Source organism: Giraffa tippelskirchi, chromosome 5 (assembly GCF_054371585.1).
Source record: "Giraffa tippelskirchi isolate mGirTip1 chromosome 5, T2T-mGirTip1v1.2.pri, whole genome shotgun sequence".
NCBI lineage: Eukaryota > Metazoa > Chordata > Mammalia > Artiodactyla > Giraffidae > Giraffa > Giraffa tippelskirchi.
The window spans coordinates 59,581,818-59,606,756 of record NC_137279.1 but is presented as its reverse complement, the minus strand read 5'-3'; the positions used below and the strand labels follow the sequence as shown (position 1 = coordinate 59,606,756).

Below are 24,939 nucleotides of genomic sequence, written 5' to 3'. Positions count from 1 at the left end.
AATACTGGGAAAACATCCAGTTCCATAAAAATAGCTTCTGAATGTTGAGAAATGAATTGGACTTTTCAGTTAGGACTTATTCAGCTGTTATTTTTATGCCAGGCATAACCCTGAAGTCTCTTGTATACATATTTTATATATATATATAAGTCTCTTGTATATATATTTAATTATCACAACAGCCTGTGGCATGGATCTCATCATCCCTATTTTGCTAATGAGGAAACCATGTTGGAGAAATTCCCTATGTCATCCTGGGGAAAGAAATGACAGAATTCTCAACTCTCTCCATCCCAGTGCTTCTCATGTCCCGGGCACATAGTAGATTCCTAAGAATGCATCAGAATAAATGCCATGTCGCTGGTCTCTGGTATAAGTGAGTAGTGTTAGTTTTGACAACATTATTAGTAATTCTTTGATTCAGTGGGACGGGCAGGGCTGGGCTCAGTCTGAGAGCTAACCCTCCTCACCTTGTGGTTTCTCTTCCCAAGGGAGTGGAGTGGTGTGGAAGCAACTAACAAATCAACTGAACAACAAAGTTTTGGCTGAGGAGAAGTATAAAATGAAAATAATGTAGGTGGCTTGATGTATTAGTTTCTTCCTGCTGCTATACCATAGCAAATTACCATACATTTAGTATGATAAAACAACACAGCTTTTCATCACTCAGTTCTGGAGTTCAGAAAACTCCAAATTGGATCTTGCTGGGCTAAAGTCAAGATATTGGCAGGTCTGTGTTCCTTCTGCAGGCTCCAGCAAGTTTCTTTGTCCTTCCCAACTTCTAAAGGCCAACTGTGTTCCTTTAATCATGTTTCCTTTTTTACATTTCAAAACCAGCCTTGTTAATTATCTATTTTATATGTAGTAGTGTGTATATGTTAAACTCCCAATTTATCTCTCCACCCTGCATTTCCCCTTTGGTAACTATAAGTTTGTTTTCAAAGTCTGTGAGTCTGTTTCTGTTTTGTAATGAGTTCATTTGTATCTTTTAAAAAAAATTATATATATGTGATATCATATGATATTTGTCTTTCTTTTACTTCAGTTAGTATGATTATCTCTAGGTACATCTGTGTTGCTGCTACTGGCATTATTTCATTCTTTTTTATGCTCTAGTAATATTCCATTCTATATATGTACCATGTCTGCTGCAAATGAACATTGAGGTAATATATCTTTTCAAAGTATGGTTTTCTTCAGATACATGCCTAGAACTGGAATTGCTGAATCATATGGTAGTACTATATTTAGGTTTTTAAGGAATCTCCATACTGTTTTCTGTATGATATACCAATTTATATTCCCACCAACAAATGTAGGAGAGTTCCCTTTTTTCCACATCTTCTCCAGCATTTATTGTTTGTAGACTTTTTGATGATGGCCATTCTGATTAATGTGAGGTGATAGCTCATTGTAGTTTTTGCATTTCTCTAATAATTAATGACGTTGAGCCTCTTTTCACGGGCCTCTTGGTCATCTGTGTGTCTCTTTGGAGAAATGTTTGTTTAGACCCACCCATTTTTTGACTGCATTTTTTTTTTTTTCAAATATTGAGCTACATGAGCTGTTTGTATATTTAGAGATTAATCCCTTATCAATGGCTTTGTTTGCAAATATATTCTTCCACTCTGTGGGTTTTTTTGTTTTGTGGATGGTTTCCATTGCTGTGCAAAAGCTTTTAAGTTTAATTCGGCTTCCCTATGGCTCAGATGGTGAAGAAGCTGCCTGAAATGCCACAGACTCAGGTTCTATACCTGGGTTGGGAAGATCTGCTGGAGAAGGAAATGACAAACCACCTCAGTATTCTTTCCTGGAGAATTCCATGGATAGAGAAGCCTGGTGGGCTACAGTCCATGGGGTCACAAAGAGTAGGACATGACTGAGCGACTAACACACACACACACACACACAGAGGTCCCATTTGTTGGTTTTTATTTTAATTGCTGTAGGAAGTGATTCCAAAAAGATCTTGCTGCAATGCATATCACAGTGTGCTGCCTATGTTTTCGTCTAATAGTTTCATAGGATCTGGTCTTACATTTAGGTTTAGGTTTTTAATCCATATTGAGTTTATTTTTATAATTTTATGTATTTATTTATGACCATGATGGGTCTTCATTGCTGCACAGAATTTTCTCTAGTTGCAGCAAGTGGGGTCTACTCTCTAGCTTCAGTGCACAGGCTTCTCATTGTGGTGGCATCTCTTTGTTGCAGAGCACAGGCTATAGGGCATGTGGGCTTCAGTAGTGGTAGCATGTGGACTCAGTAGTAGTTGTAGCTCCTGGGCTCTAGAGCACAGGCTCAAGAGTTGGGACACATAGGCTAAGTTGTTCTGTGCCATGTGGGATCTTCCCAGATCAAGGATCAAATCTGTGTCTCCTGCTTTGGCAGGCGGATTCGTTACCACTAAGCCACCAAGGAAGCCCAATCCATTTTGAGTTTGTGTGTGGTATTAGAAAATGTTCTAATTTTGTTCTTTTATATGTTACTGTCCAGTTTTCCCAGAACCATTTATTAAAGAGACTGTCTTTTCTCCACTGTATATTGTTGCCTCCTTTGTCATAGATTAATGACCATAGGTGTGTGGGTTTATTTCTCGACTTTCTGTACTGTTGCATTGATCTACATTTCTGTTTCTGTGCTAGTATCATGCTATTTTGATTACTGTAGCTTTGTAGCATAGTCTGAAATCAAGGAGCCTTGTTCCTCCAGCTCTGTTTTTTTTCCCTCAGAATTGCTTTGGCTATTTGAGGTGTTTGTGTTTCCATACAAATTTTACAACTTTTTGTTTTAGTTCTGTGAAAAATGTCATTAGTAATTTGATAGGGATTGTGTTGAATTCTGTAGATTCCTTTGGGTAGTACAGTAATTTTGACAATATTATTCTTCTAATCCAAGAACATGGTATATGTTTCTGTCATCTTCAATTTCTTTCATCAGTGTCGTAGACTTTTCAGAGTATAGGTGTTTTGCCTCCTCAGGTAGGATTATTCATGAATATTTTATTCTTTTTAATGAGATCGTAAATTTTTTTATTTTCTCATTCTGATCTTTCATTGTCAATGAAATGAATACAGATTTCTGTATATTAATTTTGTATCCCATAGCTTTACTGAATTCATTGATGAGCTCTGGTAGTTTTCTGGTAGCATTTTTAGGGTTTTCTATGATATGTATAGTATAATATGATGTCATCTACAAATACTGACAGTTTTACTTCTTTTCCAGTTTGGATTCATTTTTCTTTGATTGCCGTGTGTAGGACTTAACAAAACTATGTTGAATGAAAGTGGTGAAAATGAACATCCTTATCTTGTTCCTGACCTTAGAAGAAATACTTTCAGCTTTTCACTGTTGAGAATGATGTTAGTTGTAGGTTTGTCATATATGGTGTTTATTATGTTGAGGTAGGCTGCATCTAAGCCCAGTTTCTGGAAAGTGTATTTTTTTTATTCATCAATCAATGTTGAATTTTTGTCAAAAGCTTTTTTGCATCTATTGAGATGATCATACAGTTTTTATTCTTCACTTTGTTAATGTGGTTTTTTGCATTGATTGATTTGTGGATATTGAAGAAACCTTGCATCCCTGGAATAAATCTCACTTAATCGTGTTGTACGATCCTTTTAATGTTCTGTTGGATTTAGTTTGTTAGTATTTTGTTGAGGATTTTTGTGTCTGTGTTCATTAGTGATGTGCATGTGTGCTCAGTCGCTTCAGTCTTGTCTGAGTCTTTGTGACACTATAGACCATAGCCCACCAGGCTCCTCTGTTCATGGAATTCTCCAGGTAAGACTACTGGAGTGGGTGACCATGCCTTCCTCCAGGGAATCTTCCTGACCCAGGGATCGAACCCAAGTCTCCTGTGTCTTTTGCATCACAGGCAGATTCTTTACCTCTGAGCCCCTGGGGAAGCTTGTTCATTAGTGATTCAGTTCAGTTCAGTCGCTCAGTCATGTCAGACTCTTTGCGACCCCATGGACTGCAGCATGCCAGGCTTCCCTGTCCATCACCAACTCCTGGAGCTTGCTCAAAGTCATGTCCATCTAGTCTTCCAGCCATCTCATCTGCTGTCGTCCCCTTCTCCTCCTGCCTTCAATCTTTCCCAGCATCAGGGTCTTTTCTAATGAGCCAGCTCTTTGCATCAGGTGGCCAAAGTATTGGAGCTTCAGCTTCATCATGAGTTCTTCCAATGGATACTTGGGACTGATTTCCTTTAGGATTGACTGGTTTCATCTCCTTGCAGTCCAAGGGACTCTCAAGAGTCTTCTCCAATGCCACAGTTCAAAAGCATCAATTCTTTGGTGCTCTGCTTTCTTTATACTTCAACTCTCACATCTATACATGACTACTGGAAAAACCATAGCCTTGACTAGATGGACTTTTGTCGGCAAAGTGATGTCTCTGCTTTTTAATATGCAGTGTAGGTTGGTCATAGCTTTTCTTCCAAGGAGCAAATGTGTTTTAACTTCATGGCTGTAGTCATCATCTGTAGTGATTCTGGAACCCAAAAAAATAAAGTCTGTCACTGTTTCCATTGTTACCCCATCTATTTGCCATGAAGTGATGGGACTGGATGCCATGATCTTAGTTTGCTGAATGTTGAGCTTTAAGCCAACTTTTTCACTCTCCTCTTTCTCTTTCATCAAGAAGCTCTTTAGTTCTTCACTTTCTGCCATAGGGTGGTGTCATCTGCATATTTGTGGTATTTTTTCCCCTGGCAATCTTGATTCCAGCTTGTGCTTCATCCAGCCCGGCATTTTGAATGATGTACTCTGCATAGAAGTTAAATAAGCAGGGTGACAATATACAGCCTTGAAGTACTCTTTTCCCAATTTGGAACCAGTCTGTTGTTCCATGTCTGGTTCTAACTGTTGCTTCTTGACCTGCATACAGATTTCAGGAGGCAGGTCAAGTGGTCTGGTATTCCCATCTCTTTCAGAATTTTCACAATTTGTTGTGATCCACACAGTCAAAAGCTTTGGCATAGTCAATAAAGCAGAACTAGGTGTTTTTCTGGAACTCTCTTGCTTTTTTTATGATCCAGCAGATGGTGGCAATTTGATTGCTGATTCCTCTGCCTTTTCTAAATCCAGCTTGAACATCTGGAAGTTCACAGTTCACACACTGTGGAAGGCTGGCTTCATCATTAGTGATACTGGTCTATAATTTTCTTTTTGTGTGTTAACTTTCGTCTGGTTTTGGTATTAGGGTGATGGTGGCCTCATAGAATGTGTTTGTGAGTGTTCCTTTCTCTGCAGTTTTTGGGAGTGGTTTCAGACAGATCAATATTAACTTTTCTCTAAATGTTTGATAGAATTTACCTGTGAAGCCATCTGGTCCTGGACTTTTGTTTGTTGGAAGTTTTTAAACCACAGTTTCAGTTTTGGTGTTTGTGATTGGTCTGTTAATATTTTTCATTTCTTTCTGGTTCAGTCTTGGAAGGTGGTGCCTTTCCAAGAACTTAAACAATTCGTCTAGGTGTTTTATTGGCATATAGTTGCTTCTAGTAGTCCATTATCCTTTGTATTTCTGTGCTGTCCCTTGTAACATTTTCTTTTCTCATTTTATCCATTTGAGCCCTCTTTTCTTCCCAGAGAAATCTGGCTAACGATTTATCAATTTTATCTTCTCAAAGAATCAGCTTTTAGTTTCATTGATCTTTTCTATTGTTTTGTCTCTGTTTCATTCATTTCTGCTGATATTTATGATTTCTTTTCTTCCAAGTTTGGGTTTTGTTTTCTTCTTTCTCTAGTTGTTTAGGCGTAAGGTTATGGTGTTTATTTGAGATTTTTCTTGTTTTCTGAGGTGAGATTGTATTGCCGTAAACTTCTTAAAAGTGCTTTCGCTGAGTCCTGTAGGTTTCAGATTGTTGTGTTTTTGTTATCATTTGTTTCTAGGTAGGTTTTGATTTCCTCTTTGATTTCTTCAGTGATCCATTTAGCCTCCATTTTTTTTTTAACAGCTTTTTGTTTGTAATTAATTTCTAATCTCATAGTACTGGCCAAAATGATGCTTGATACGATTTAAATTTTCTTAAATTTACCAAAGCTTTCTTTATGGCCTGCGTGTTATCTGTCCTGGAGAATCTTCTCTGTGCACTTGAGAAAAATGTGTATTCTGCCGCTTTTGGATGGGCTGTTCTATAAATATCTTTTAAGAACATCTAGTCTAATGATCTAATATATCATGTAAGACCTGTGTTTCCTTATTAATTTTCTGTCTGATGACCTGTCCATTGATACAGTTGAGGTGGTAAAGCTCCTATATTACTGTGTTACTGTTAATTTCTCCTTTCGTGGCTGTTAACATCTGCTTTATTTATTGAGTTGCTCCTATGTTAGGTGCATATATATTTACACTTGTTGTATCTTCTTGGTTTGATCCTTTGTTCATTATGTAGTGTCCTTCTTTGTCTCTTGTAACAGTCTTTATTTTAGTCTATTTTGTCTGATATGAGTAATACTACTGCAGCTTTCTTTTGATTGCAGTTTTCATTGAAAACCCTTTGCCGTCTCACTTTCAGTCTGTTTGTGTCCCTGGATACGAAGTGGAACTCTTATAAACAGCACACATATGTATGGGTCTTGTTTTGTTTTGTTTTTTTAATCTATTCAGCCAGTCTATACCATTTGGTTGAAGCATTTAATCCATTTACATTTAAGGTAATTATCTGTACATATGTTTTTATTGGGCTTCCCTGGTGGCTCAGTGGTAAGGAATCTGCCTGCCAGGGCAGGAGACATGGGTTCGATCCCTGGAGAAGAAATGGTAACCCACTCCAGAATTCCTGCCTGGGAAGTCTCATGGACAGAGGAGCCTGGCAGGCTATAGTCTCAGTTTAGTTCAGTTGTTCAGTTGTGTCCGACTCTTTGCGACCCCATGAACCGCAGCATGCCAGGCCTCCCTGTCCATCACCAACTCCCGGAGTTTACCCAAACTCATGTCCATTGAGTCGGTGATGCCATCCAACCATCTCATCCTCTGTTGTTCCCTTTTCTTCCTGCCCTCAAGCTTTCCCAGCATCAGGGTCTTTTCAAATGGGTCAGCTCTTTGCATCAGATGGCCAAAGTATTGGAGTTTCAGCTTCAACATTAGTCCTTCCATTGAACACCCGGGACTGCTCTCCTTTAGGATGGACTGGTTGGATCTCCTTGCAGTCCAAGTGACTCTTAAGAGTCTCCTCCAACACCACAGTTCAAAAGCATCAATTCTTAGGCACTCAGCTTTCTTTATAGTCCAACTGTCACATCCAACATGACAACTGGAAAAACCATAGCCTTGACTAGACAGACGTTTGTTGGCAAAGTAATGTCTCTGCTTTTAAATATGCTGTCTAGGTTGGTCATAACTTTCCTTCCAAGGACTAAGCTTCTTTAAATTTCATGGCTGCAGTCACCATCTGCAGTGAATTTGGAGCCCAAAAACTAAAGTCAGCCACTGTTTACACTGTTTCTCCATCTATTTGCCATGCAGTGACGAGACCAGATGCCATGATCTTAGCTTTCTGAATGTTGAGCTTTAAGCCAACTTTTTCACTCTCCTCTTTCACTTTCCTTAAGAGGCTCTTTAGTTCTTCACTTTCTGCCATAAGGGTGGTGTCATCTGCATATCTGAGGTTATTGCTATTTCTCCCAGCAATCTTGATTCCAGCTCGTGCTTCCTCTAGCCCAGCGTTTCTCATGATGTACTCTGCATATAAGTTAAAGCAGCAGGGTGACAATGTATAGCCTTGACTTACTCCTTTTCCTATTTGGAACCAGTCTGTTGTTCCATGTCCAGTTCTAACTGTTGCTTCCTGAGCTGCATACAGATTTCTCAAGAGGCAGGTCAGGCGGTCTGGTATTCCTATCTCTTTCAGAGTTTTCCACAGTTTATTGTGATCCACACAGTCAAAGGCTTTGGCATAGTCAATAAAGCAGAAATAGATGTTCTTCTGGAACTCTATTGCTTTTTTGATGACCCAACGTCTGTTAGCAATTTGATCTCTGGTTCCTCTGCCTTTTCTAAAACCAGCTTGAACATCTTGAAGTTCACCCTTCACGTATTGCTAAAGCCTGGCTTGGAGAATTTTGAGCATTACTTTATTAGCGTGTGAGATGAGTGCAATTGTGCGATAGTTTGAGCATTCTTTGGCATTGCCTTTCTTTGGGATTGGAATGAAAACTGACCTTTTCCAGTCCTGTGGCCACTGCTGAGTTTTCCAAATTTGCTGACATATTGAGTGTAGCACTTTCACAGCATCATCTTTCAGGATTTGAAATAGTTCAACTGGAATTCCATCACCTCCACTAGCTTTGTTCGTAGTGATGCCTCCTAAGGCCCACTTGACTTCACATTCCAGGATGTCTGGCTCTAGGTGAGAGATCACATCATGATTATCTGGGTCGTGAAGATCTTTTTTGTACAGTTCTTCTGTGTATTCTTGCCACCTCTTCTTAATGTCTTCTAGTTCTATTAGGTCCATACCATTTATGTCCTTTATTGAGCCCAGCTTTGCATGAAATGTTCCCTTGGTATCTCTTATTTTCTTAAAGATAGCTCTAGTCTTTCCCATTCTATTGTTTTCCTCTATTTCTGATCACTGAACAAGGCTTTCTTATCTCTCCTTGCTATTCTTTGGAACTCTGCATTCAGATGGGTGTATCTTTCCTTTTCTCCTTTGCTTTTCGCTTCTCTTCTTTTCACAGCTATTTGTAAGGCCTCCTCAGACAGCCATTTTGCTTGTTTGCATTTCTTTTTCTTGGGAATGGTCTTGATCCCTGTCTCCTGTAGAATGTCATGAACCTCTGTCCATAGTTCATCAGGCACTCTGTCTATCAGATCTAGTCCCTTAAATTTATTTCTCACTTCCGCTGTATAATCATAAGTGATTTGATTTAGGTCACACCTGATTGGTCTAATGGTTTTCCCCACTTTCTTCATTTTAAGTCTGAATTTGGCAATAAGGAATTCATGATCTGAGCCACAGTCAGCTCCCGATCTTGTTTTTGCTGACTGTATAGAGCTTCTCCATCTGTGGCTGCAAAGAATGCAATCAAACTGATTTCAGTGTTGTTCATGTGTAGAGTCTTCTCTTGTGTTGTTGGAAGAGGGTGTTTGCTATGACCAGTGCATTCTCTTGGCAAAGCTCTGTTAGCCCTTGCACTTCATTCTGTACTCCAAGGCCAAATTTGCCTGTTACTCCAGGTGTTTCCTGACTTCCTACTTTTGCATTCCAGTCCCCTATGATGAAAAGGACATCTTTTTAGGGTGTTAGTTCTAAAAGGTCTTGTAGGTCTTCATAGAACCGTTCAACTTCAGCTTCCTTAGCAATACTGGTTGGGGCATAGACTTGGATTACCCTGATATTGAATGGTTTGCCTTGGAAACGAACAGAGATCATTCTGTTGTTTTTGAGACTGCATCCAAGTACTGCATTTCGGACTATTTTGTTGACTATGATGGCTACTCCATTTCTTTTAAGGGATTCCTGTCCCCGGTAGTAGATATAGTGGTCATCTGAGTTAAATTCACCCATTCCAGTCCATTTTAGTTCTCTGATTCCTAGAATGTTGACATTCACTCTTGCCATCTCCTATTTGACCACTTCCAATTTGCCTAGATTCATGGACCTAACATTTCAATATTGGTCTTTACAGCATCGGACCTTGCTTCTATCACCAGTCACATCCACAACTGGGTGTTGTTTTTGCTTTCGCTCCATCCCTTCATTCTTTCTGGAATTATTTCTCCACTGATCTCCAGTAGCATATTATTCACCTACCGACCTGGGGAGTTCGTCTTTCAGTGTCCTATCTTTTTGCCTTTTCATACTGTTCATGGGGTTCTCAAGGCAAGAATACTGAAGTGGTTTGCCATTCCTTTCTCCAATGGACCACATTCTGTCAGAACTCTCCACCATGACTTGTCCGTCTTGGGTGGTCCCACATGGTGTGGCTTAGTTTCATTGAGTTAGACAAGGCCCATGTGATCAGATTGGCTAGTTTTTTGTGATTGTGGTTTCAGTCTGTCTGCCTTCTGATGCCCTCTCTTTGCGCCTACCGTTTCACTAGCCTATTGTGTTGCAAAAGATTCAGACATGCCTTAGTGTCTAATAACATGTTGTTATTAGACGATAATAACATTCTCTTATTGTCATTTTAGATTCTTATGTTCTTTTGACATATTTATCAATTCTCATACAATATGGTTACAGTATATTTACAGTAAGTTTCAAAAATTTGACAGCATGTACCCTCCACTATATTTTTCATGATCTTAATTTGAAAGTTAACCATATTCTTTACATAGCTGTCCTGATTTCAGAGTGTTGTTTCATTATGCAGGAATAAAGTGATGGGTTGTTGGAATATCAGAGCTTGTTCTGTGTTGTTTTACATATGTAAAATCGTGTATTTACATGTATGGAAAAATGTAGAGCAAATATTGCTGCTACTTTGTACATAATTTTAACTTAAAAAGAAGTAAATTCACATATCTCATTGAGTTAAATTATATAATTGTTATAATCACTCTCAAATATGCTGTCCTAATTCTTTTACTGTTGTCATCTTTTTGTTTTACAATACCCTCGTTTCTCTAGAGAAAAATTACTTAGAAGTAAAGTTTTTGTAAAAGATTAGATCATATGTAATTTTATTATTTATATTACTCAGTGGTCATAAGATGACATCATTCACCTCATTAGATCAATACACCATTCCTGTTTTGAAGAATGTGTGAGCCTAGTATATGTCTGCATGCATACATTGGCATATTGTCTTTATTCTTTAAGTGCTGGCAGTCCCTGCTTTGTATCCAGTCTGCCAGTCTTTAAGAGAATCTAGGTTTAATTTCTCAGTGTTTTGTCAGGATTTAGGGTTTATTGGATAATTATTTTGATTTTTCTATTTTGACGCATGAATCCCATCTGGTGGCTGAAGTGGGTAATTACAGACCATATGTTACCTGGGAAAACCATGTTACATTTTTCTATATATTGCCTTTAGGTTTAAGGAAATCGTTAATTCTCGGAATTAATAAGAATGTTGAATTGCATATTTTTGTGAATTATTGTTGTATTTAGTATACATTTTAAACAAAGCTAAAGTGTTTTCGTTTAGGTTGTTAGGTGGTCATCATTTATGAATACTAAAGTTTGATTTTTGTGGTGAATATGTCAGGTAGTAGTATGTAAAGGAGCACTTGTTCATATTTATTGTCTTTAGGTAAAGCAAAGAGATTTTTTACCATTTTGTTTGTGTCACTCGTTTTGTGTAACTTTAAAAATAAATATTCCATCGTGAAAGTTCAGGTCATTTATTGGCACATTTGCTTAACTGTGTAGGTTTTAAATGTTTGAAGGCTTACTGTGTAACCCCACAAAATAATGCATGTCTGAAAGACTTCAGTTAGGACAGCAAAAGTTATTAAAAATTTACAAATATGTTTATCAACAGTTATATATTAAAACATTTTTAATCAGTCAACTAAATCTAAATCATGGTAGAAACTTTTACTTATGGAGAAGGAATAGGCTCATGAGATTTTTTTTCAATTTGTGTGAAACCTTTAAAATACAGTCCTCAGTAAGTGGTTTCCAAAGGTCACATTTCATTCATTTGAGTATGCCAAAGTATCATATACCAGGTCACTCTCTTATCTTAGTTTGTCTTAATAGACTGTCATCTAAAGTATTAAAAAATGATTGATCCTCAGTTAATCATAGTAACTTACTAACTGATTAGTAACTGATAGGAATATTAATTCTCCTGAAACTGATTTTTGTTGACTATTTCTGTTCACAAATAATGACAAAGTACCACTTTTTTGTGTAAAATGTAAAAATATATTACCATTTTGTTTTTTTAAGTTTATAGTTTGGAGAACTTTGCTAAATTATTATTTGGAGGAGTATAGACCTCTAGTCTCTTTTTAAGTGGTTTATGTGTATTTTATTTTTTAGTAAATACATAGATAAATAGCTGTGATTAAATTTATTTTGGTACATTCATTCATGTTCTCTTTGCTAAGTGCTGCTGAGTCTCATTTATGTGTCTGTTTATATTCAACAGAATCAAAGAATCATCAGGATGGCAACAAGTGTTTACAAGCCCGTATTTGGATTGGACTATTGAACGAGTAGCTTTAAATGCAAAAGTGGTCGGGGGTCCACACGGAGACAAGGACAAAATGGTGGCTGTTGCCTCAGAGAGTAGCATCATCTTATGGAGTGTCCAAGATGGAGGAAGTGGAAGCGAGATTGGTAGGAAAATGTAGTTTACGCTGTTACATGTAATATTCTGAAGTTTAACAGGGATTGCCCATAAATACCAAAACTAACTTGGACTAGTTATTAGTTAGCTAGAGCTGTTGCATCTTCTTTTCAGTGTCCGGTATCAGTAAGACTGCTCTATGTGAGAGGAATGATCTGGTAAAGAGGCAAAAACCGACTTGACTGCTCTGTAAGAATGTGTCCTTCCTGGATCCTGTTTAGTGGTGGGTGCGTCCTCTTCACCTCTTTCATGCCACTGCCTGAAGATGGCATCAGGAACTTGCTGTGTCCTCCTCAGTTGTTGCTTCTAGACCAGAAGTTCTCAAGCTTTTCAATGTCTTCTAAGTCTACTTTACTTTCCTAAGTCATTTAGGACCATTAATTGTTTTTGTTTGTATAGGTTATATCTATTGATTTTTTACCATAATAGGAGTTAATACTGAAATTCTGATAATTTAAAAAATAATGATAAAAACCCATTACGTGGTAACATGAATAATTTTAGTAAAGAATAACTATCTCCAAAATGGAAAGACTGGCAGTGGTTTACCATTTTGTAAACCTCTTTTATGTTTAATTGAATTCTGATACCTATTTCTGCATTCAGTCTCCCATGATTTGTTATTCTGGTTGAACTTTGTGAAGAGAGTTTGGCTTCACACAGATATATAGTTGGAAAAAACATTTTTATATAGCTTTTTATATAGTTGTGAATATTGTTAGCTCCTGTCCCCAAGTTTTAAAATCATATTAATGAACTCTGTTCGTATAGATAGATCATACTCTGTTAAATTAAAATCAGTCTGTTTTGTACTTTGGATGGGTCATTTGGTCTTTATATAATTTTGTATAACATCATGCATTGGTCATTTGTTAAGTGTTGGTTCACTGAGTCATGTAAAATCTTCGAAATGTTGATAACCTTTCATTGTATAGTACATTTTAAAAAATCACATTTATTACTGCAACCACTGATCACATCTGTGAACTCCAGTATGTTAGGAAGTTTTCACACTTACTGTGGCAGATAAACATTTTCCAGATTTCTGATTTTCACTTGAAGCAATGAACTTGTATCACTGAAATAACAGGTTTGCTCTGTTCCACTGTTTTGGGGAAGTCTACCAGATACCCAAAACTGAATTACCATAGTTGTAAGTCATCCTGTCCAGTGAAAATGGTCCCATGTGAAAGGAGCAGCTGGTTTCCTCTCAGTTCCAGCAGTTGGGAAGGTGCTTCTCGACACAGAGAGAGGACTTAATCACACAGAATATTAAGAAGACATACCCTCAAAATTGAGACTTAGGCTGTAAAAATTCTTACACAGATTGCTTCATATAGGAAATTCTTAAGCTGTTTTCTTTCCTTGAAAATGTGGCAGAGAAGAATTTACTCACTACCAGTATAGTTTACTGCCACTCCTTTGATTCATGCTAAGGTGTGTGCTGATTTTACCCAACATTCCTTTGCACCATTAGTGCAAACATCAGCACAGATGTTCTAGGATAAAGCATGAGATTCATAAGTTTTCAACACTTTGAATATTCCAGCACCATGTGTATTTGTAATCAAGTATTCATATAAAAGATCTTTAATGATTGGTTGGTCAGTTCAGTCGTGTCTGACTCTTTGCGTCCCCATGGACTGCAGCACGCCAGGCCTCCCTGTGAATCACCAACTCCCGGAGTTTACTCAGACTCATGTCCACTGAGTCAGTGATGCCATCCAACCATCTCATCCTCTGTCATCCCCTTCTCCTCCTGCCCTCAATCTTTCCCAGCATTAGGGTCTTTTCAAATGAGTCAGCTCTTCGATTGGTTGAGGCTGATACTAGGTGAAGAGAAACAGAACACGAGGTTCAGCCATATCTGTGTATTTGTAAAACAAAAATGTAGTTCTGCAGACAAGGTACTGTCTGCGTCGGTTTTTAATTTGAGGATTTACTGTGTCATTGAAAAGGGCCAGCATTGTGATTTCCTTGACTGACATTCATCTCTCAGGCATTCAGCATTGCCGTCTGTCCAGCTTTCCTAGTCTCCCAGCAATGGTGTGCCCTCCTCTCGCTAGAGCAATGCCATACCCTACCAGGAGGATGGTTCAGTGACTTTTTCATTTCTAGTTTGAAGTTCTGTAACAGTTGATGGCTTTTCAGAAGTTTTTCCTATCTTCATTTAAAATATTTCTTTAAACTCTGGAGTATTTGGTCTGAAAGAACCCACCACTGGCTTTATGCTGCTGCTGCTGCTGAGTCACTTCAGTCGTGTCCGACTCTGTGCGACCCCACAGACGGCAGCCCACCAGGCTCTGCCGTCCCTAGGATTCTCCAGGCAAGAATACTGGAGTGGGTTGCCATTTCCTTCTCCAGTTCATGAAAGGGAAAAGTGAAAGTGAAGTCACTCAGTCATGTCTGACTGTTAGTGACCCCGTGGACTGTAGCCTACCAGGCTCCTCCATCCATGGGATTTTCCAGGCAAGAGTACTGGAGTGGGGTGCCATTGCCTTCTCCAACTGGCTTTATAATACTGTTCAAAAAGGTTTTGTTGCGTAGGCACAATAAGGCAAGTTATTAACATCTATAAATTGGGGGGAAAGTTGTTATTTAAAATGTTTATATGCAGTTTTGCCCAGTTTCTTTAGAATCCTTCCTTCCATGAATCAAAGAACTCTTCTATGTCATATTTATCTTTGTCAGCTCTGTTGGATTTATATGGATTGAGCAGGCAAGTTAAGTACAATAAAAATGTATTAAAAATAAATTTATTTCAGAATAAAATATTTAAAGTTGTAGGTAAAATTTAAAAATGTAGAAAGATTTTTATAACATTTTAAAAACTAACATTGCAGAATAGCAAAGTGTACCTTTTTCTTGTGTTTCTTTGTAGGCTCAAGGAAAACTTGTATTCTAAAATAATTACAGCAGTTATAACTAAAGACAGCTATTAAAGATAGTGGAAGTATTTAGGCCAAATTATGGACATGGGTTTGGGTAGACTCTGGGAGTTGGTGATGGACTGAGAGGCCTGGCGTGCTGCAATTCATGGGGTCACAAAGAGTTGGACACGACTGAGTGACTGAACTAAACTGAAGTTAGTCTTGGGAAACTTAGTTGTACCCCCAGCCTGCCACCATAAACCATTCTAGAAAACAGAAAAATACATGTGCAGGTGCTGTTGTCTAAATGGTGACCTCATGTCATGTAGCCTCTGGAAAAATCCTTGTCTGTACATTCTTGAGATAATGAGAGGTTTTTATTTTTAAAGGCAATGAAAATAGTCTTGACTTCAGACTTCTGGAGGGTTTCCACAGACCCACGAGGATTCCAAGACCATACTTGGGGAATCATTGTTCTAGACCGTTTCTCTTCCCTCTCTCTTGGTGCCCCATCCCCCCACCGCCGCACCTGCCCAGATTTCGAATTTCATTCCATCTGGACTTACACTTGATGTAGTGCTCAGCTGCCCTTTGGATTACTACCCTTCATTCGTTTGAAATTACTAACTCTGATTTTCTAACTCAAAAAATTCTTTAACTCCACTGGGATCTTCGCTCATTACTTCCCATTTCTTCAGGCTTGGATTCTGTGTTTACAGTCACTCTAGCATAGAGCCTCTGTTTTCTCTGATCTCTCCTTTGCCTTCCCTACCTGAAGACACCACAGCCCAGGCCAAATCGGCGTTTCTCTCCTGAATAGCCAAATATAGTGTGGAGAAAGAAATGTGTGCACACCCAGAACGGTAATCTTAACTTGTGACCTCTCTCTGGTGGACCTTTAAAGGCTACCCAGAAATCCTACCACATTATCCTTATCTGATCTTGTTTCTATGTCTTCCTCGTCTCCTCTTCATGATTTGAAGTTGCCCTAATCATGTCCCTAAGCACTGTATAAAACTACTCCTGTTACTGTCACCATGGATCTGTACTCTGCTAAATCCTAGGATCCAGTTCATAGTCTTCATCTAATTAGAACTGTCATTTGATATAGTTGATTACTCTTTTCCTTTTGAAGACTTTCTCCTTTGGCTTCTGGAACACTTCATTACCTTGATTTTTATCCTAGCTCTTTGTTTTTTCTCAGTTCCTTTTGATAGTTTTTCCTTATTTGCCTAATTTCAAAATGTGGGCATGCCCCAGGGCTTAGTTCTTAGGCTTCATTCCTCTGTATCTGTTCCTCAAGATATTCCCAGGTTCAGTGATTTGCTAGAAGGACCCAAAGGACTCAGCACATAGATACTTGGAGCTATGGTGTCTTAGAGTGAAAGCATGCAAAGCAAAATTGACACGAGAAAAGACCCATGGTGGCATCTGGTCCCATCACTTCATGGCAAAGAGAGGGATCAGTGGAAACCAGGTATGAGCTCTCAAGAGTTCCCTTCCAATAGTATTTGCTTAAAAATTCCCCTAGCAGTGAATCGTGACTAACTTGTGAGATGTCTCAGGGAAGCTAATTAGAGACTTGGTACCCAAGTTTATTACTAGAGGCTAGTCACTGAAGTACCCTCTGCCTAGCCTGTACCAAGACTCCAGATTCTTGAAAGCAGATGTTCTGCAGAAACCTCATTGTTTACACAGCCGTTGAGGCTTTTTGTCAGCGTGGATTAGATTTCTTTTGTCTGTAATTTCATATGAGTGAAATTATGTAGTATGTCTTCTTTTGTGTCTGGCTTCTTTCATTCAACATAATGCTTTTGAGATTCATCCATGTTGTTAAGTGTCTTAGTGGTGCATCCCTTTTTATTGCTGAGTAGTATTACATTGAATTAATATGCCAGAATTTGTTTATCTATTCATCTGTTGATAGACATTTGGTTTACTTTCAATTTGAGGATGCTAGGAATAAAGCTACTGTAAGCATTTAAGTAGAACTCTTGTTATGGACATTTTTAAAATTAAATATCTAAGGTGTGGAATTTCCGGGATGTATGAAAAGTGTATGCTTAATGTTATGAGAAAATGTATAACTGTCTTGCACGTGGTTAAATCATTTTGTATTTGTGCTAGCAGTATATGAGAGTTCTGGTTGCTCCACACCCTTTCCAACACTTTTTTATTGTCTTAATTTGAACATTAATTTTAATGTTGGGTTTAATTGCATTTCCCTAATGACTAATGGTATTAAACATCTTTTCATGTCCTTATTGACCATTTATACTATTTTTTTTGAGACGTCTTTTAAAAATCATTACCCTCTTTTTACGAGATTGTCATCCTCTTACTGATTTGTGATATGTCTGTATGTAGATTAGATTAGTGGTTTGCAGCCCCGGATGATGTCCCTTGGGGGCCTGTGGGAATGTCTGGAGACATTTTTGGTTGACACTATTGAGGGAGGACTCTTCCGTCTTCCTTCCCCACTTCCCCTTAGCCATTTCTCTTTCCCTATTATCCTTCCCTCATTCCCTCTTCTCTCTTCCTCTTTTTGAGATTCAGTTTCATGTTAGGCTGCTTTATATTTGCCTGGAAGTCATTGGAGCACTAATTTTTTTTTCCAGTTTCTTTTCTCCCCATTCTTCAGTTTAGATCAGTATCTTAATGTCCTTTGTCATTTTGCTGTGGTATTCATTTAATCTGTAGTGAAGCCCATATGATAAGGTTTTGATTTGAAATGTTGGCCTTTTCAGCTCTAAGATTGCCTTTTAAAATTTTTAGTTTGTTTCCCTGCTGAGATTTTTCTAGTCTGTTCACTCACTATGTCCTGTTCTTTAATTAAACTCAACATATTCATTATAGCTGTTTTACTAGTTTTTGTCTGCTAAATCTATTATCTGAATCATCTGATTTATTTTGAGTTACATTCTCCTGCTTTTTCTCATGTCTAGGAACTTGTGATACATATTGGGCATTGCATGATCCATTATGTAAGGAGTATGGATTAATAGCGCTGTCTTCTTTTAGATGTGTTTTGTTTCAGCAGGCAGTTAAATTACCAGAGGATGTTTATTCTGCTAGGCTTGTTGTTTGTTTGCTTTGTTAAGGACAGGTAGCCTTTCTCAGCTTTATATTTTATTTTAGGGCATGGCTCCTACTCAGGGTGTGTTAAGTATTGTCATTTTGGAATCTTAACAGAATGTCTGAAGAGTGAAAGACTCTTCACACTTACTGAGCTGGAACTATTGAATTCACCCACAAGTGACCTCTGCTATCTCCACTCAGCTCCCAGGCCTGCTGCAGCCCCTCTCTTTTATTCCTTGTGGAGTCTCAGGCCAGTCCAGGTGCAGCCTGGCCTCAGCCAAGGCATAGGGAAACCAGGGAAACCCCTCTAAGATTCTCTGCCATCCCCACACCCACCCTGGTGCGTTTCCCTTCTTTCTTATATCTTATTCATAAATTCTAGCTTCCTCAACAGCTCTGGCCTTTGATCTCAGCTTTCTCAGTTGAGAAAAACCATCATTTGGTTTTCCCTTGAGTTTCACCTCCCTGTTGTCAGGAAGGCTTATACAGAGAGCCAGTTTGATCATGGGGCTTATCTTGTGTATTTACTGGCTTTCAAGTCTCCTGCTGCCTGTTGTCCAATGTCTAAAAACAGTGTCTTGTGTATTTTGGCCAGTCTTTTGTTATTGTTGTTTATAGTGAGAAATAGTCTGATGTCATGTATCCATCATGACTGGTAGTGAAAGTCCGCCCTAAAACTTAAGAGAAAAAACTTAAAATGTTTTGAAATTATAATATACTTGTAATTATATAAAAAGGAGATCAATTGTGATTTTTGTTTGTTTTTTCAAGTTGCCACTTGTAACATGCCAATAAGTGAAGATTTTACGCCTTGCTTTTTTTTTCCCCCAAAGGCTGACTTGCTAGCTACTTAATGAGATAATACATAGTAATTTGCTCACACCCTGTAAAAGAGATCATTTGTTGTTACAAATATTCTTCAGAACTTGACAAAACCATCCAGAGAAAACTTGAGAGCTGGTGTATCCATGATAGAGCTCCCTTAGAGGCTGAATTCCTTCATTATAACTTACATCAGACAGTACTGCTGGATTGCTGCTATAAGCAGTGTTTTACCAGGAGGCTCCCTTAAGACAGGAACTTGTCATTATTTACAGTGTCTTCTTTGTGGATAGCAGTCAGGATTGTTGAGTCTAAGCAAGGGTCAGGGGTGACACTTTAAATTTCTTGAGATCGTTCAGAATGTCTTCCTTGATTTCCCAGAATCTCACTCTTCTCTCAAGTAATCAGTGTTTGTTAGTTTTCCTGTTTTTATTTCTACCTTTCTCATAGCCTATATTACTGAATATAGGTATCTTAACATGTTCTGAAAAATGTCTAGCATCAAAATTAAAATACTAATACATGAGAATCCCTGAGATTGCATGTGAAAAGATTACACTGTGCTTTGAAGTGGCAAGTTTATTTCTCAGCCAGTTTTGATGAAAGAGCTTAGCTTTTGTGTGCAGGCTTTGTTTTATTTTGCTGTGGTTTTTCTGGTTGACAGGTTGGGCTGAGGTGATCTCTTCATGTGTATAAATATGTATTTGTAAGTACATAAAAGTTAAGATATGTATGTGGAAGACATTCCTGGCCATACTTTCCAGATTTGTTTTTCATTTTTGTCAAGTTTATATCATTTTTATTCCTTGCAAGATGCCTGACTTTTTCAAGATTGGTTGAGAATTTTCAAGGTGTTGTTTATTGCCACTGGCCTGGTCTCATATGTAGTACAGTTCTGAACAGAAAGAGAAATACCTCTCATTGATATAAAATTCAAAAGAAATCAGTTACCTTTTCTGGCTTATGGCTTTTAACACATTGCAGTTACATTTAATTGTTTTGTTTCTTCCCATGAGTTCTTCAAAGCCTTGTGAATCCTTGTTTTTCTCAGCTAGAGGCTGAGAAAATTGTTCTTGTTGTCACATATTAGTTACCTTTTTAAAAATAAAAAAAATCTGATACCTTAAACAGCTAAAGATCCACATAAAATGGTATTCTATAATGAGACTTATTTAGACTTATTCTATAATGAGACTTATGGTTAGATAAAAAGATACTTTTCATAAGATGCTTTTCAAATAATTAAGATAATACTATTTAAATGTCAAAATTGGATTATAACATTTTTAAGGTGAAAGTGAGCCTTGAGAAATTGAGCCTAGACCCTGTTTTATTGATCAGATAAGTAACCCAAAAAGTGGCAAAGGTACTTTCAGAGCTAGGATTCCAATACCTAACCTTCCAGACTGCAGGCGTAGTGCTCAGCTAAAGAGAGACAGCTGTGCAGTGCCACACATAGGAGACCAAGGTTAGCCTGGGCAGTTGTGGCTCTTTTGCTATTAGTGTGAGCTCTCTTTACAAGGTCCTTCCTCACCTGTATCTCCTGTTCCCCTTTCTCAGATTCCCTGGGCTTACCCATTCCAAATCTCCCGATTTGAGGAACTTGTTTTCACCTTTTTAAAAACCCAACTCAGAGGGCTTCTTTTCTAAGAAATATTCTGAAAACTCTTTTTCCTAATCTCTTTTATTCTTCTGGTTATTACTGTGTGCATCCTTTTGTTGCATTATGTTATAATTGGTTGTGGTTTTTTTTTTTCTCTTTTAAATCACAAGTACTTAGTAAGATATTATTTTCTCATATTTATTCCTTTTTCATTGAAGTCTAGTTGATTTAGAGTATTGTGTTAGCTTCAGTTGTACAGCAAAGTAACTTGGAGATAGGTAATATGTATATATTCTTTTTTAAAAAAATTATTTTTGGCTGTGCTGGGTCTTTGTTGCTGCATGCGGGCTTTTTCTAGTTGCAGCGAGTAGGGGCTGCTTTTTCTTGTGATGTGTGGGCTTCTCATTTTTGGTGGTTTCTCTTGTTGCGGAGCATGGACTCTAGGGCAGTTGGGCTCAGTAGTTGTGGTGCATGGGTTTAGTTGCTCCACGGCATGTGGAATCCTCCTGGACCAGTGATCCAGCCTGTATCCCCTGCATTGGCGTGGATTCTTAACCACTGGACTATTGGGGCAGCCCTCTCTCTCTATTTTTTTGTTTTTGTTTTTGATTCTTTTCCATTATAGGTTACTGCTAAGATATTGAATCTAGTTCCTTGTGCTATAGAGTAAATCCTTGTTGTTTATCCATCATTTCATGTATTTTAATCCCATGGCCTAGTATAGTATCTTTGGAGTGAATTAAATTGAAATCTGCAATACTGGCAGATGAGAGGTTTAAGATAAGCTCTGATAAAGGCCTGAATGTTTACTTAGAACACAGCATGACTACTTGCAGTTTCCTTTTTCTTGTTTGCTTATTTTCAGATTTCTAGATACATTGTGGATAGTTGGGTTGCCAAGTCTATGTCTTCACATCAGTGATCCTTAAATATCAGGTCTGTGAGTAGGCTACAGCTAAAGCTTCTATGGATTTTATACAAAGGCAGTGGGTTTTCTCATTTAGTGGGTCTAGCATGGATCCCAGGATCCTTGCTATTTTATTATGTTCACTTTAAATCTACCCAGTTGTTTTGATGGTCAGCTATGATTTTTCCAGTAGTCATGTATGGATGTGAGAGCTGGACAGTAAAAAAGGCTGAGCGCCGAAGAATTGGTGCCTTTGAACTGTGGTGCTGGAGAAGACTGTTGAGAGTCTCTTGGACTGCAAGGAGATCCAACCAGTCAATCCTAAGGGAAATCAACCCTGAATATTCACTGGAAGGACTGATATTGAAACTCCAATACTTGGCCACTTAATACGAAGAGCCAACTCATTAGAAAAGACTCTGACGGTGGGAAAGATTGAAGGCAGGAGAAGGGGGTGACAGACGATGAGATGGGTGGATGGCATCACTGACTCAATGGATATGAGTTTTTGCAAGCTCTGGGAGATGGTGAAGGACAGGGAAACCTGGCATGCTACAGTCCATGGGGTTGTAGAGTTGGACACGACTGAGCCACTGAACAACAATAGCTAGGTTTGGGAGCCACAGCTTCAGATAACAAGCTGTTCAATCAGAGTGAGATTACTTGGGGCAAACTTTTACCTGCTGTTTAAGAGCTTAAAGTTTCTTATTTCTGGTTCCCAAAATGTCTGACACATAATTTGTAGAAATGAGACACCTTTAAGATGTTTTTAGGCTGAGTTTTGATTAATTGAAAGATGGTGATTGATTAACCTCTGTTTTTTTATTATCATTTAAGGAGTATTCAGCCTTGGTGTTCCCGTTGATGCTCTCTTCTTCATTGGTAACCAGTTGGTGGCCACGAGTCATACAGGGAAAGTGGGAGTGTGGAATGCTGTCACCCAGCACTGGCAGGTTAGTTTTAACTAATGCGTATCACAGAAATGAGATTATTTCTGAAACTTGTGCTGATTGTGCATGTGCTTTGTTCTTGTGGAATTCGTATTGTTTCTGTTTTGATTATATAGAATGTTGAACATATTTAGTGGCAAATTAGCTGCTGGATACAAGTCTGACTATATTTTCCAGAATCTTAAGTCACTTTGGAAAATGAGTGGAAAATGAGTGATTTGACATTTCTTTATTGCCTTGAAATGTTTTAAGTTTTATACCTTGGGAATAGTAGTAGTCCAGGCAAACTTCATCTCCTGAGTGGAAGCACAGTTCTGTAGGAAAATAGAGGATAGCTAACTAAATGGTCTCAGGTACTTGATAGGAACAAGAAGGATATAAGACAAAAGAAAGGTTAATACCTGATTCTGAAAGAGAGGAGAAAAATTAAAGAACTTTAAGCAGAGAGTGATTTGATCAGATCCATGGTTTAGAAAGATAACAGTAATAGCTAATATGAAAAGTGGACTGGAGATCAGGGAAGTTATCCAGCAAAAGAAGAAGAGATTCAACCAGAGTGAGTAGACAGTAAAGATGAGACTATTTGAAAAACATTTCGTAAGCCATCCTAAGACGATAAGGATTGGTATCAGATTAGATGTAGAAAATTAAAGAAGAGAGATGGCTAATTTTGACAGTTGGGTGGCTGGTAATACTTTAAATTGAAAGGGAATGGAGTGAGAAAAGCATATATGCTGGTGCATAGTGTGAGGAATAATTAGAATGATTAAATATGTTTCTTTTGAGATTTCCTGTGGGTATCTGAATACAGGAGCTCAGGATACAGTTGGGAGTACCCCTTTGGAATTTAGGAAAGAGGAAAGGGCTAGAAAAAAGCATTTGGAAACCACAACATTTCTTAAAAGATCAGAGATTAGAGACAGCAAAGTCAGAATGTCTTTCAAAGTTTGGTGAAGTAGAGCAGAGAAATGAAGTGATAGTTTAAGGATCAAGGCTAGATGGAGGAAAAGATATTCAGTGCTTTATTTTTTTCTCTAGGGTTTTAGAAGCTTGAGCATGCTTGTTAGTCAGAGAAGGGAGTTGACAGAGAAAGCATTTAAAGATTGAAAGAATGAAGATGGTTGCTAGTCCCATAAAAGTCAGGAGTATATGTATATAGTGTCTAGGGCATTGTAGACCCAATAGACCCAATAGAGAAGAGAGACTTGTTTCTCTGTGACAGAAGAGTCAGGAAGGAGTACTGTGGAGGAGAAAGACATGGAAATATGCCTCAGGGATTGCAGAGATTATAAATCTTTATAAGGGACCCGCTTGGTACAGTTAAATGAGTTTCTTCCTTAATCCTCAGTACTGGGAGGGAAGAAGAGGAAGAGAAAACAGTGTTGGCTTGACTCAGGATTAAAGATGCAATTAAATGGGTATGACACACAAAGGGAAGAGAAAACATAAAATGGCAAAGCAGTTGAAACTATAAAATTGTAATGGATTACCAGGTAAGCAAAGGAGAGTTCAAGGATTCTAGGGACTAGAGGGAAGGTAAAGCAGGTTGATGGAAATTGTGAAGATAGGAAGTTGTTGTCAAAAGCTGAAATTCACATTTTGGAGTTGGAGCAGTTCTCAGTGATGTAGTCATTTAAATCGTATGTTGGACTGACTTAAAGGTGAAATAGTTGAAATAAGGGTCAGAGAACTGTGAGGGTCATCAGGGTGGACATGTAGGTACCAGGATGGTAATAGAAAATGGGACAAAAAGCCAGCTGATCAGATGCCCAGCTCCTCAGCAAAGGTGATAGGTTGATCTGGAAGCTGCATTTGGGGCAGAGAGAGGGTAATCAAATGTCATGCTTGGGTTGAGCTTGTGCAGGGATGTCCTTGAGATCTTATGGCAGGGCCTAACAAGTGCCAATACTTTGGCCACCTGATGCAAAAAGCCAACTCATCAGAAAAGACCTTTATGCTTGGAAAGATTGAGGGCAGGAGAAGAAGGGAACGACAGAGGATGAGATGGTTAGATGACATCACCAACTCAATGGACATGAGTTTGAGCAAACTCTGGGAGATAGTGAAGGACAGGGAATTCTGGCGTGCTGCTGCTGTTCATGGGGTCGCAAAGAGTCAGGCACTATTTAGCCAGTGAACACCAACCAAAGATGGCGGGGAAGTGGTGAGAGAATGAATGACTTCCAATGAAAGAGATTACCATCAGGGAAAATTAAATTTCATTCTAGATGAAGACATGGAAGTCATGGTTGTAGAAAAAGGATACTAGCTAAGATTAGGTGGGGCTAGTGTCAGCTGATTTAGCATTGTTAATGTAAATCCTGATGGCTCAGCAAGTAAAGAGTCTGCCTGCAATGCAGGAGACGCAGGTTGGATCTCTGGGTTGGGAAGGTCCCCTGGAGGAGGAAACGGCAACCCACTCCAGTATTCTTGCCTGGAAAATCCCAAGGAC

The 24,939-nt window shown here is 38.4% G+C and overlaps 1 protein-coding gene across 13 annotated transcripts in view; it reads left to right on the top strand.

Annotated features, from left to right (window-relative positions):
* Nucleotides 1-24,939, top strand: part of KCTD3 (potassium channel tetramerization domain containing 3) — a 70,340-nt gene that overhangs the window by 20,347 nt on the left and 25,054 nt on the right. For all 13 annotated transcript variants that reach the window (XM_081491702.1, XM_081491709.1, XM_081491704.1 and 10 more), the window contains 2 exons: nucleotides 12,057-12,247; nucleotides 22,375-22,490. In XM_081491702.1, coding sequence (XP_081347828.1) covers nucleotides 12,057-12,247; nucleotides 22,375-22,490 — 307 coding nt within the window. The remainder of the gene's footprint in view (nucleotides 1-12,056; nucleotides 12,248-22,374; nucleotides 22,491-24,939) is intronic.